The sequence below is a fragment of the Mugil cephalus genome, chromosome 1 (assembly GCF_022458985.1).
Source record: "Mugil cephalus isolate CIBA_MC_2020 chromosome 1, CIBA_Mcephalus_1.1, whole genome shotgun sequence".
NCBI lineage: Eukaryota > Metazoa > Chordata > Actinopteri > Mugiliformes > Mugilidae > Mugil > Mugil cephalus.
In genome coordinates, this window is record NC_061770.1 from 42,898,887 (window position 1) to 42,913,394 (window position 14,508).

The following is a 14,508-nucleotide window of genomic DNA, read 5'->3' on the forward strand; positions in this document are numbered from 1 at the left end:
TATTTGACATTTTCTGGATGCTAGTTCAAGACTGCTTCTCCCGAGACAAAAAAAATAAAAAAAATAAAGTAAAAGCGGCCGCACTCTCCGCAAAGTATTCTGAGCACATTGTCTGCCCCAGCTATAATTCTCGCTTGGCTTGCAGTAAATTGAATATAAAGACAATGATATTCTGTGCCAGCCAATTGGTTAACCAATTTAAAAGTTAAATGTTATGCTTGTCTGGCTCGGTCTTTGACTTAGAGGGATGAACAAAACTTAAATCTTATTAATGAGTCTTTCAAGGCCAGGCCTACCAGTGGGTTATTACTGCAACATTATCTTGATGTATTTTTATTTCGCACATTTTGCATCGGGATCATTTTCTGCCCCATATAATCTAAGCTTTCAAAAATTGCCGTTGTGTTCCTCTGCGTCTTCCAGTGATTTTACTCAAACGCAACGCAATCAGGTGGGAATTATTTATTAGAACCCGTGTTTTCTCTGAATTCTTTTAAACCTCCCCCCGTTCCCAACGGAATGATGAAAGCTCGCACTTCTCCCCGACTTTATCTTTGAGAGGAAATATATGGGACGGGAAATCCAATAAATAAGTGATAAAACAGGAAGTTTCGTAGGAAAGAGCATCAGAACAATTTAAGCCTGCAGGCCTTTTCAGACACAGCAAAAAAAAAAAAAAAAAAAAAAAAAAAGCTCAGACAAGATGACAAGATAGGGTGGAAAAGCTCTTCGGTGCCTCAAGCAGATGGGAAGAAAAGAACAGCGAGTCTTCACTGTTAAGTTCAACATGTTCAACATCGCTGAGCGGTTGCGATATCGACACACGACAACATCAGGAAAAGGACAAGGGAGGGAGTTATTACTATATTATGATATATATTATTATCAGTGAAGCAGTGGGCGGCAGAGGGTGATGGAAGATGGTAAACAAACAGCAACTAACCGCTAATCAAAACTGAGTTTTTCTTGTGTCAGAATTATGTTTTTCAAATATGCATATAGTCATGATTTATTTCTGTTTTATTATGTGTTTGGGCGTTAGACAAACCCTAAAAGCCTGTTACATAAGATCAATCATACCGAGCAGACAGATTAAAGCAAAGCCCTAGTGTTTCCTGCTATCGCAAATATCCGTGTAGGTGACGAAAATTAGTATACGGTGCAGTCAGCTGTGAAAGGTGCAGAGAATATGACTGCGTGTGCCCATCCAGGAACAGACACCTGGGGCACAGTTGGCGCCGCGGCCAGAGTTGGAGACCGGGTTTGATTAGGAATACATTACGGCATGACTGTGTCATTGTCTGGCACCGGTCACGGCCAATCCAACCAGCTCTTCTCAATCCATTTGATGATGTTGTTTTGATGGAAAAGAAAGATCAGAGCAGCTTTTCAGAAGTAGGTGAAGAATGAACATGAACACTCATGGTGAGAGTTTGGTGCTTATGCTTATACGTTGAGCTGAATCTCTGATAATGAAGGTAGATAGGGAGTCTACACACTGGTGGGAGTGAATAGGAATAAGGTTGCACAATGGACAGCCTGTGGACAGAGAATGACAATGACTTTAAAACGCATGGACAAGAGGAATAACCAGGAACGAACTGATTTTTACAGCGTGGGAAAAATGGAAGCGATGAAGTAATACGGCGACAGCCCACATTCACCAGAGGGGAACAGATCGCGAGGGAAAAGATCTTATTGAACTTACGCGTAAGCTTCATTATGACTATTTAAAGTGAACAGATGGCGAAGAATCCTTCTCGCTTAGAACAGAAGACGTTATGGTGTTTTTAAACAGTGTTTTTTTTTTTTTTTTTTTTTTTTTTGTCTGTGTAGAAAGGGAATACGAGCATATTGTCAGTATTTGTAATTCCATTTTCCCACCGCCTTTGGGTTTCCCTGAAGCCGGCTAGATTTTTGGTAATAATTTCAGAACACAATGGGGAGATTAAGCAAATCTAAAAACAAAGTTAACTTGACTTGTTGGGTTTTCTTGAACACTTTTTGCTGCTCACCAAGTAGCTAGAAAGGAGTTAGCTAAATAGTTAAAAATATCTTGAAAAACACCCAACCCCAAAGTCTAATTGCCTTTATTTAAGCTTTAATTTTGGATGTACCTTGGTGACTGAGAACCTTTTACAGATGGCCTGTAAATAAATGACGTTTGAATATACGTGCAGCTTAACAGGAGTCGGTCAAATGGCTTGACTGCATCATCTTTTTGTTCTTCAGACCATCAAGTCTTTCATTTGGAATATGTATGATTATGTAATTCTTCTAAAATGAATTTTCCACCCAGCTTAGCTGGCCTTTAAATCCGTTGCTTCCTGGAGTGGTGGAAATTGAGTTTAACAGCTGCTCTTCAGAAAAGCGTCTGGCGCTATGGTTCACTTTATCCATCTCCTAATGTAACATTGCTGAAATCTCTCATTCCATCCATCACTTACTGGTGATTTTCAGCTGTTTTTGTTCAAAATTGTCAGACGGTCCTGCTCTGTATCAGTCCGTATCTTCTCTTTGTCTGGCCTCCGCTGCATAACGCAAGAAATGATTCTAAATGAACACGCTTGAGACTCAATCAGCGGCCAGGCTATTGCTGAAACTTTGCATGATAGGGCTTTTATTTGCGAATTGGGTTTTATCTAAAAATTCTAATGGGGCATTACGCATTCCGCTCCCGTTTATTTATTCAGCCTTCTGATCTTCCCTTGTCTACCCTCTCCAGACCTTTGTCCCGCATATTCTTCTACGCTTTGTAAATTCATACACTGAAAGACAATACGGGGTCTCCGGAAACAGCCTGCACTTGACACTTGATGCATGAAAATGACGGTGGTTGAAAGGGCACGTCATTTAGTTCTTCTAATTGGGCTCATACTGTGTACCTCCAGAATGTCACTGTAACACACGGTAACACTTGTCATTCTAATGCAGCTTTAATTAACCGGCGCTGGAGAATGATGATGTTAGGATGCAATTTACAGGTCAAGATGCGCAAATGAGTGTGTGTGTCGTCGCTATATAGGAGTTTGAATTGAAGGGTTGGTATGGAGCTGGTATTCTTAGCCAAGGTGCGAACACCTCAGGGATGCGGCTGGACGGACTCTTCCTTTCTTTGGTTTCTCACATATAAATCGAGCCATATTATAACATTGATCTCGTTACAATCCAGTGTTCTTCCTGGAGACCTGGCATTTATGTGGATGATGCATACCAAGCGCGCCTTTATGGCAATAGCAAAGGAGTGTTCCTTACATCCTGGTGTATGCAGTATCCAGTTCTGATGCACCCACTAGAGGCAATATTGACCGTGGACCAGGGTCACCATTGGCACCCTGACTAGTCTGCAGTTACTCAACTCCACAGTGTTCTCTGTCACCTTTCTATTAGTCCAGCATTCCCTTTTTTTTTTGCATTAATCTGTTATCACATGTACTGTACTTTGTTGGACCACTTTTGATAGGAGATACCCATTTCTCTAGCCTTGTCAATTTGGGCTGTTCCAAAGTTGCTCAAATCCTTCAACTTAACCATTTTTCAACCCAAAAAACAGAAACCTAACCTATCCCCACGCAGTGACCGGTGCCACGATGCCAGTGACCAATGATAATGACATCATATTAGAACTGATCCATGTGTTTTTAACAAGAGAAGACTTAAAGGATATTTCTAACAGTCCTTTTTACTGTTTGCGTCCTCCTTTAGGTGCCTTCAGCTTTGAACCTGAATGCAGCAGACACAGCAGCACTGATGAGGAAAACCACTGTGGACGCGTTACCAGTCATTCAGGAGGTCAGTGTTAGCATCACACGAGAGGAATCCGTGTTTATTACCCCGCCGAATAATGTGGCCACTTGTTTTACCTTTTTTTTTTTTTTTTTTCGTCTCCAGTTCACCAGGTTGCAGAACTCCATGAGCTTTAAGGCGGCGAGTTCGCTGGATTTCCAACAGGACGTGATTGGCAGTATCAATATGCTATTGTGTGGAAGGCAGGCCGACTTGGATTCTACCAATGTGACCGTCAGTTTTCCCTCTTCAGGACAGATGGCTAACAACAACTCGGCTTCCATTATGGGCAACAGTTCCGGTAAGTGCTGCGAGCGTCCTTATAAAGCGACGCTTTCGCACAGGACATGAATATGTGGCCGTGGTGAACACAAGTCTGAGGAAATTCTGAATCCTGTGGTGCATAATGTGCTGCATGACAGGTGGTGAATATGCCGCCGAAGGCAAAGAGCATGTTGCATTAAAAAAAAAAAGTAAATAAGTAAATGCTGGGAATTGAATTTGACCAATATATGGTCATTAGTTTATGAATAGTCCTTTCCGAGTTTCTTCTTGCCTTTGGTTTTATGGACTGTCAGTGTTTTTCTACCCTACTTACACGGCAGCGCTTTATACCTTGAATAAGTTTTCATTAACTTGAGCCGAACTTGCTGATTTCATCCTGCCTCGCTTCCTCGTGTCCACGTCCTGCGTTTGGATCCTGCCACATCGTAACGAACACGTGCGTGCAGGTGAGGAAAAATAAGAAGAGTGTTGTGTGCTATGCAGCGGGTTGCACGGCGTGTGGTTGCTTTTGCACATTCAAGAATAGCCACTTGCAGCCCAGTTGGCACCTGGGCCTGTGTTGGAAACGAGGAAACTGCGCTTTCACAGATTATGTCGTAGCCAATGAAACCATCTGTAAATTTAAGCAGGCTTTCACTGAACCTTTTTAGATCTGCCAGCCTCCAGTATAGTGATGTATTTGAAAGACTATAGAGTTTAGTGCGTGTGTGTGTTTGTGGGGGGAGTGCGGTAAGTTCACTCGCTAGAGGCAGAAGCATTGTAGTTCCGTCTTTTAATCTCTTTTGTTTTCTGGCTAATCTTCCCAGTCTGACCGTTGTAGGTCAAATTCTGCTACAATTGACTAATTTCCTTCCTCAGTAACTGTGGAAAGAGGTGACCTTACATCCCCAGACAGTGTTATTGGCGAGCATCAGTCACAGTCGATCAAAGCGGCTTCTTTAATTACATCTAAAATTCGTCCCTGACATGATGATATTTGCTTTAAAAGAAGAGTGGAAACTGGAGTTATTGTTTGGGCCATAAGATGCAAATATGCGGTATATCATATGGTAGTGCTGAGTGGTATGTACCAGTTCATACCAAATACCAGTATTGTTTTCATTTTGATATGAATTCTTAATATACCAGCATATGTGTGTATTTGATTACACAGGATTCGCAACGCTGTGCAACGAGAAACCGTTTCAGACCGAACCGTTTTCATGTAGCGCTTCTAAACTGTCCCCGAAAATGTCCCCTATTTTAGCTCTTTTTGAATGAGAAAATAAAATGCTGCACATAAATGTTGTCTCTATGTCATTACAGACATAGCAGTTTAAATAAGTTTAGACTGTTTATACTATCCAGTGTCCAAGTGTGGCATTTCAATAAGTTGCGGCGAAAAATGACAAAAACTTGCCGCACATAGACTTTAAAAGAGAATCTGGGAATAGATTAAGCGAAGGCAGGCTGCTCTTGCTTAATCGTTGACCAATCAGCCAATCAGAAAATAGTATTTGTCGTTGCTAGGCAAAATAGGAGCGCCTTCGTCAAAGAGGAACTGGAAGTGGAAGTGCTTGATCTGGTAATTACTTCATCACTTAATTTATCATTATTATGATTATTAAAAATCTCATTCCAAGTTGAATTCAAAACCTGAGTGCACTGGATTAAATATAAATAAATATGTCCAAATAAATGAAACTGTAGTTGCTCCCGTCTCTCCGAGATGCAAACGTCCCCTGATTTAATTTCAGAACACGTGAACATGTCATTTTGCCAACCATGACTCCCACTGAGGACAGGACACACTGTGGACTTTCTGTATCATTTTCTTTTTGTGCTGACTCTGCCCTTAAAGAAACCTTCCAAGTCCGAGCGGCCAACACATCTAAGTAAAAAAAGTTGCCACGCTCTGCTTTTCTATAACTGCCTGTCCAAAACAATGCAGTTGGTCTATTTTGATTATATAATAAAAGCCAAGAAAAAGTTGAGGTTTCTCTCGGTGAGTTTTCCTGCTGCGGGTCAGCCTCGATAGCCTTCAGTGACGCGGCGTTGGGAGAGAAATTCAAATCCTGCGTCCGGTCTGTCTTGGGATGTCATTGTCTCTCATACTCCCGATAATGTGCAGAGAATAAACATGGTTCTATGGTACATAAGTTCCTCCACAGCCAGAGCCGGGTGCTCTGCTTCGCTGCTTATGAAAGATTTATTCCAAGTAGCCACATTTGAAATAAGGACGGTATATTCACACTGCTTTAAAAAGCAGGGACTCCGGCTCCCACACTGAGTGTGTTACAGCAGGTGGATGAGTGCTCTGATGCCTGTCTTGATTTAAGCAACCAAAGAGGAAGGCTAGATTGTACAAGCACTTGTGGATCAGCCTTTGATCTGACGTAGTACACTTTGCTCTCTTGACATTAAAGTGTGTTTTTGATGCGTAAATCTGTCTAGTGCTTGAGGACTTTATATCACTGGGAGATGGGCGCACTCTGCATGCGGAGGAGACGTTTGCAGTTGAAGTGACTCTCTGGTTATTTGTTGACCTTGCTGCTTATATTATGAACCCGTGGTAACAGTGAATTAAAGTTTAATGCGTGACTGCACGATTTACAGTTTTCCGCAATCCCACAAAAAAATTTATTATTTTTTTTAAAAATGCAACTCCACTCAGATAGGGCTGGGGCGATACTGCAGGGATGTAGACGGATGAGACCAGAAGACTTTATGAGAGATGTGGCGCAATAAGGCCTGGGGCATTAAGGCATATCCAGGCTTGCATAAGGCTTCACAGATGATTAAAGTCCAATTCAGGGTTTCTACTTGAGGGATTATCTGCACAATTTCGTGGTGATGCTGCCCAACACTTTTTTCCATCACTTTTTTTTTCTCTCAGATTTCTCTGGTATTTCACTTCAATCTCCTGGCCCTCAGGTTCTGTCGTTTTTTTTTTTTTTTTTTCCCCCGGAGACTACTAGAATCTACCTAGCCCTCTGTTCCGATTGATCACCTCATCCAAAAGCAAAAGTTGACTGTGTTTGTCTGATGTTGCCCTTGTTGGCAGATCTTCTAAAAATGACAAGCCACACGTGTACAGTTGCAACCCATGCATCGCCGCAGCCTGGCAATCCGCAACACGATTGAAGGCAGAGCTGCCCTCTGCGCTGTCAGACGAGCCACGTGAACGCCGAATGAATCGGGGAGCAAAGCTGTTGTAGAAAGGTCAGGGCAGGGCACAAATACACCTGTAAATGTAAGGAGACTTGGATTGGACACGGTTAGATTTTCATCGGTGTAGTGGCCTTTTGGAGAGTCTATGCAATTGATTCTAGGGTGGAACGTGCGACACGAGCCAACATATCAACGCTCACTCACAGAGGAGACGGAAAACAGTGTAACCTTAAAAAAAAACAAGATGATCATTGCTCCTATTGGCTGTGCTTTCATGGCTTTTCAACGGCTAAATGTTGGCAGTGAGCGCCGCGACCACCTGGACAGGCACTCAGAAAGTTTTTCTCCAACTTGTTGAAACATTTTCAGGTCAGCGAACCGTCTTCAGCCTGGCAAGCGTCCGAGAATCTTATTTGTTGAAGATGTGTTTTTATTTTTCTCCGCGAGTCTTGAAGAACCCACAGGGGGGAAAAGGCTTTATGGATTATTACACACCTGAATGTTTAAAACAAGACCTGACCTGTCTGATCTTGATCTATGTGTGGACCCTCGAAGACTAACAAACTTTTAATCATTTGCACCTACTTAAGTGCACCTGAATCTATTTTTAGCCCTTTTAAAGGATGGTAACGTTTTCCTCACGGGGAGAAAACTGATTTGGGGCTAATTCTGCAAATATAACAATATTTCATAATTTAAAAAGGTGTCTTTCTTCTTTTATTATTTAATTTAATATGAGTTATAAGAAATGCAACAAAGAATTCCCTTTTATACATCACAAAATATACATAATGTATATATTTTTCATGCAGCTTTGAAACTCCCTGCATGTGCCTGTTCCTTTAGAATGAGCTCTTCAGAGCAACTTCTTGCAACCTCGCGCTCATTAAAGACCATGCAGTCCTGCTTTATTAAATGCCTATTCTTTGGAGAAAACCACACAAAATTAGATTTTAATAAGAAGCCGCGTCCTCCCTGGGAATGAAGCTGCAGTGTAAAGTGGAATTGCATGCTGGTGCCAGGGCAAATTAGCAAAAACGCCGCACCCTCGTTTCGCAATAGGCGGCAACATCTCTGTTAGCATGATAATGGGCGTTTTGGATTTGCCTTGGCATTTCGTTGTGTTGCTCTATGTACAGCCTAAACGGATGAGGAATATGCAATGTGTCTGCGTAATGGCCAATTACAACTCCTTTGTAAGTGTACAAGTACACTCCAAGGAACAGTGGGGTAGCAATAATAAAGGCCAGCAGTGAGATTTGCTTCATAATGTTCCTTTCTTGGTAAACTGTTGACAGCAACTTCTGAGTCATTATCCGGAATAGTTGGGGTGTTCCTGTGTACCAGTGGACCGTAATTTTAAGCTCCTTCAGAATCAGCCCATTAGATTAGCTATAATAGGAAGTAAGTGATTATTATACTTATTGTGCATATTGTGGAGAAATTTGCCTTAAGCTCCAAGAACATTATGACTGCCTTCCTAACATGGTGTTGGTCTCCCTTGTGCTGTCCATTTATATGGACAATATTTCTTCAGCCCAACTGAAATCTTTAAGAGTTTACATAGATTCTACATAAATCGATCGGACAGGATGTGGACCAATCAGCCATAACATTATGACCACCTTCTTAATATTGTGTAGGTCTCCCTTGTGCCTTCAAAACAACTGTGACTCATGACAGAATGGACGTGGGTCTTCTGAGGGCGTCCTGTGGTGTCTGGTAACAGGATGTTTTTAGTGGGGGGCCTTTGGGTCCTATGGGTTGAGGGGAAAGGCCTCAGAGGATCATCCCACAGAAACTTGATCAGGCTGCCATCAAGGAGTGTTATTGCTAATGGGTTGGGGTGCCTGGTCTAGTCCAGGTGGGTGCTACATGTTCATCTACATGAATGTCAGATCCAACATTGCGATGTCACAACATGAAAATGTTATGCACTTCTCCTGTCAGCGGTTTTAATGTTGAGGCTGAGGTGTACACATATTGGTGTCTCTAGAAATATTTAGTAACTGGCAGCCTTTATATGTAGTCGTGCGCTCGGCCCTTTCATGCGGGGCGAACGGATAATGCGTCGTGGCAGTCGCGGGGAGCGAGACTGGCTCACCTTGTAGTCGTGAATGTCAAAGAGTCCTCTCTGCGTCTCCTGTGAGGGAGCGACTTCAGTGACATTTATTCGAGCTTATTTGACTTTCCGCCGAAATTCTGCACGACAGCGCTGGATTTGTACTGCTCGTAGGAAATAAGTGCCCCTTGATTGATGCACGGGGCGGTTCGCTCGGACTGGCGTGTCCTGCTCGGTGTACATGTGCGCCTGTCCATCCGGGCGGCCTCACGCTTGTCTGCTTCTGATTGTCCGTCGAATAAAAGCCTGAAATATGAGTAATGCAGAGTAATAACCCTTGCATGTGCGAGACCTGTGCCAGACTGTGTGTGTGTGTGTGTAGCTCCAGCATTTGTAGTCCACGGCGCCGTCTCACTGTAGTGCTGAGCTGAGCCCATCTCCAGGGTGCAACTCACATTGATTAAATTTGCCAGGTAAGTTGAGGGGCTGACTTGAGGCTCCAAGCAATTATTTGACTGTGGCTAAACCCGGTGCAAAGAACGGATTTTCTTGTTCTTTCAGGCCGTCGCGTCGTAATAAAGTTTTTGTTGTCAGAAAGAAGTGCGCCGCTCTGGAGAATGCGCAGCCTCTTGTAATCTGATGCTCCCTTTAGCATACGGAATATCAAAAACAGACGCATCTTTCACACAACACAAAGTTATCCGATATTAGATCTGCATCCGTGCCTCATTGTTGAGTGGAGCTGTCTGTCCTCATAATCACGTTTATAATCGGAACACGTTTATGAAATAAGGAACGGTGCTTTATGCACGGCAGAAGTGTCCAGACATGGATTCAAATAAACACTGATACGCCCTTTAGGCCTGGCACTGGGATGCAGATGTATATGTATTCTGTTTATTTCCTCCTGGTACAAAGAGTGAGCAGGACATTCTGCATCAGGTCACCACACTGAATGCAGTGAGAACTTGTATGGCGATATTTCTTGGCTTTTTGTTTGGCGTTGTGCCCTTTTAGGCTTCATGGGAAGGCTTTCTCGAGCCTGGAGTGGCCTAGTGTCCTGCATTTGAAAAGATTAACCTTAAATTAATAAATACACACTGACATAAATTACATTATTATTATAACATTCTAACATACATTATTGAACCCTACTGTATTTGTAACTACCAGACTGGTAAAATACTGGTTTAAAATACAAATTAAACTGTACTTTTTGACTTCTGCAACATTTGTCCCTAAACATAGTTAATTTTTTGATTTTGTTTTTTTATAATTTACATCATAGGTGCTGCTGGGTGTTCGCAAAATCTTTGGTTGATTAGACATTTTCATATATATTTTTTTAAATTTTTCCCAACAAATTAAAATTTTGTTAAATACACATTAATATAAATCCAACATATTATAGTAAAGGGATAAAAGGAGGCAAAAGACGTTATCGTTCAGTCAGTGCTTCACTCATTCAGCGATACAGGAGCTGTCTCACGGCAGTTGCGCCGCCACCCTGCTGTTACGCATTTGAAATTTGAATAGCTTAATACTGAATGCAAAATGATGATAATAATGTATAATTATAAATACCACTCAGTCGAGCCATACAGTAGGTAGGGGGTCTCTATTTAATCTCTCGACAGTTTGGGGGCATTTAAATCAGACCTATGATGATTTTACGTTGCATTTAAATGCTGCTTTAATTCTACACGTTCTTGCCATTCAGCGAGTGAAAACATAAAGACGTCATGTGTGTTTTATCATAAGGACAGAGGAGACACAGAACAAAAACCCCACGTTAGCTCTCCAGCTAATCTAATCTCCAAACAGAAACACATGTCCTGTTGCGCACTGTTGAGCTGCGTTGCTGATTAGCCGCAACCCGATACATAGCATGCAAATCAACCTGCAGATGTGATTAGGGTCCAGTAAGAGGCTTCTGTGCTTTTAAATATTCAGCCCCGATGACATTTTGTGCCGCTGACATGGAACCATAGCTCAAGTTGAACTGAATTCAAGGCTGAAAACTGCCTTAAGGGCCACTGACACAAAAATTCCCAAAACTGCAGTTCCTCTAAGGACCACTTGAGGCAGACTCTGCAGACTTGGTTGTTAAATTTCCCATTTTCATCCAATCTTTAAACATTTCACCTTTTTAATGAGGCTTAAATGCATTAAATGACGGTGCTGCCTCAGATTGCTAGGTGCCTCAGCTCTCCTCTCACTCTTTACATCTTTTCCCACATGTAAATTAATTAAGAGGAGTGAAGCATTGCCAAGTCGGTGATGGCTGGTGACACCAACACTGAGCATAACAACTGCTCGCCAGGAATCCTTGTCCATCTTTATATACAGTTAATGGGTGTAACAGCGGCACACTGGGAGCCTGCCATCTGCTGAAAGGAGCGTCTACCCCCATATATGGTTTCCTTTATTTCCAAAAAAAAAAAAAAGATTAACTATGCATTTAAAACAGTCATTATTTCATACTAAGTGATGGCTGCATGTGGTGCTATGCGGACTAAGATAATTCTGCCCTCTCCTTCTCAGGGCATCTCGCTCGCTTTATCAGTCCGTGTTATCTGCAGATGCCGGCGCCGTCTCCGTCTTTAAAGAATCCACTACAAGCCCTTTCATCTCACTGATACGGAGCTGCATATTTTCCTTGAACACAGAAAGTCTCCCAATTTGGAGTCACTTTTTTTTTTTTTTTTTTTTCCTAGAGACATCTAACAGTCTGTTGAACAGAGAGCTGCCGAGGTGTGTGTCACACACATTTCCTTCCTTTCAAGTGTTATGATTGCAGGAGGTGGCATCTGTGCGGTCTGTGGAGGGAACAGCTGGCCAGACCCAGACTAAGGGCCGGCCATTAGCTCTCCGCATGCTGACCTCCCAGGAGCACCTGGGAAAGATGGCCAGCAGGCAGAAAGGCTAACATTTAATTGCGCCGAAAATGGCCGCTAAAATCTCCCTGATGTGGGGTGGGGGGGAGTGGGGGGGGGAACGGTTGCCCTGGTGAGATGAGACGAGGGAGGAGGTTTTTGAGGTTCTGTCGCCGTCTTGACTGGGGAAAAAAAAAAATGAAAAGGGGGCTGGGGAAAGCTCTGATGTAATGACAGGTGTCGGAACAAAAGGGACAGTTTGCGACGGATCAAAAAGCCAGGCGGCCGTAATGGACGGCGGACTTCACGCCTAATTGATCAGTCCTTTGATAAAGCACCTCACTACGCGAGTCGCACATTTTCATTCAGAACAAGCTGGACAGAGTCGAGAGCGAGCTTTTTTAACCACTCCAGGTGCCCCACTGCTTGCAGCGCGGGTCCTTATGTAACTTATTCAGCACTCTCGCAACCCAGCAATATTCACATTGGCAGATAAGTTAAATTAATAATGATCCTGCTGCTGCAGAGTGTATTGACTTTAGTCCTCTGTTCATGAAGCCTTTTCTCATGTGCTCAGCTCTGAACTCTTGGTTTGTGTTTTCCTCTGTCTGCGTGCGATTTTAAGTAATAATTGACAACATCCACCTTGAAAGTCTGTAGTTGTTCTAATGAGGAAGCTGTGACTGAATCAATCGGTGTTTTATTAAAGTGTTTCATCTGATAAACGAATAGAAAGATGTTTCGCGATGAAACGAGCCTTGCTGCCGTCTGTGGAAGCACCAGGCACGTAAACTTTTTAGCTTGTGTTTTTAACTGCGAGCTAAATACAGAGATTCATCAATAGGCGCTTTCCTCCAGTGGTGTAATAATGTCCAGTGCGCAAAACTGTTTTTTATCCACTTTTTGTTCAAGCTGCTCTTTTAAATATTGATGGCAAGGAGATCAATGAATGAAGCTGAGTTGACCTCCGACAGATGGAAAGTGTGAGTAAATAGACAAAAAGAACGGGCGCCGCAGTAAAACAAGCTTTACACATTTAGAAAGGCGTTCTTTGAGCGATGTTAAGAAGGTTAAGATGATGCGGTTGTATTCACCTTTGTCCAAAATCCTAAGTCCACATGACTCCTATAAAGCTAGTAATTACATGCCTCCGCCGACAATATCCTCTAATGAATGGTCTGCACTCCCAGCGCTTTTCTAACCTCGGCACTACAAAGCACTTAATAAAGGCCTTTTAACCAGGAGCGGAAGACTTGCAGTACAAGGCGTTGGTCTCTCTTGCGGCATTTGAAATTAGACCAGTGGACAAAATTCAAAGTGTGGCTGAACACTGGGAAGGTGCGCTTTCTGGGGGAAAATAAAAAGCTGCCATTACGGTAACGACGACGCAGCGCTGCTGGTGGCTACAGGTTGAGGAGCCCCAAGAAGAGAGAGTCGTTTGGAGGAATTTGTTGGTAAAAACGACGTTAGTTACACACTTGAGATGTCATGAAAGCACAGCTTCCCAGTGTTCAGCCACACTTTGAATTTCGTCAATAGATCAAACCGCTGTGATTTACAGTAATTCAAGTACTGCGTCCTTTAACGTGTCACCAGCGATGCGTTCAGGCTGTAAAGCAGGGTTATTCAGTTACAAATTGAATTGGAGCAAATATTAAAATCAAAAATTGTAGAGACACGTTAGGTGCTAGTAAGCAGCTGTTAATAGCAAGTCAATAAAGATAAATGATAATAGAAATATGCAATTAAATTAAATTAAGCACTCAGGTTTGGCGACCTAACCATGTTTCGACTGTTCAGTCAAGCTCCTAAGGAGCTTGACTGAACGGTTTTCATTATTAATTCTACATTCCAGAGTTTATAATTACATATTTTTCATTCTGCATTTTTGGCACTACTGTGTGCTTCATTGTGGACAGACTGTTGCTACTGGGGTTTCATTCCTGGTCTGAAACACTGTAGGAATATCTGAAATCTTGTGAAACACGTTGCACTCTGCATCAGTTAGGTTTAGTTCACAGGCGGGGCCACTTGGAGACTGGTTCTGGGCCGAATGTGGCCCACGGGCCGCTAATTGAATAGCCCTGCTGTAAAGGGTTAAGAATTTGCGGAGGGGTGGAAATGCAACCGCAAACCTTTTGGGTAGCAGTTGAACAAGCCCTTCAAAACTTCTGCTCTTTGATATTGTCTTTAAACGGCGGAAGCCGCCGTCAGTGCTTTTGGGTCAAAGTACTTGTGAAAGTGTTCGGAAGTAATCGATACGCAGAAACAACACGGCAACACTTTGTTAAGTCTGCTCCTCATGATTGCTCCCGAGAAATGGACAAACAAGAATCCTTAATCAAGACT

At 42.7% G+C, this 14,508-nt stretch overlaps 1 protein-coding gene across 2 annotated transcripts in view; it reads left to right on the forward strand.

Annotated features, from left to right (window-relative positions):
• LOC125012690 (phospholipid-transporting ATPase ABCA1-like) overlaps positions 1-14,508 on the forward strand; it is a 172,047-nt gene that overhangs the window by 19,631 nt on the left and 137,908 nt on the right. For both annotated transcript variants that reach the window (XM_047592784.1, XM_047592790.1), the window contains exons 8-9: positions 3,706-3,792; positions 3,892-4,087. In XM_047592784.1, coding sequence (XP_047448740.1) covers positions 3,706-3,792; positions 3,892-4,087 — 283 coding nt within the window. The remainder of the gene's footprint in view (positions 1-3,705; positions 3,793-3,891; positions 4,088-14,508) is intronic.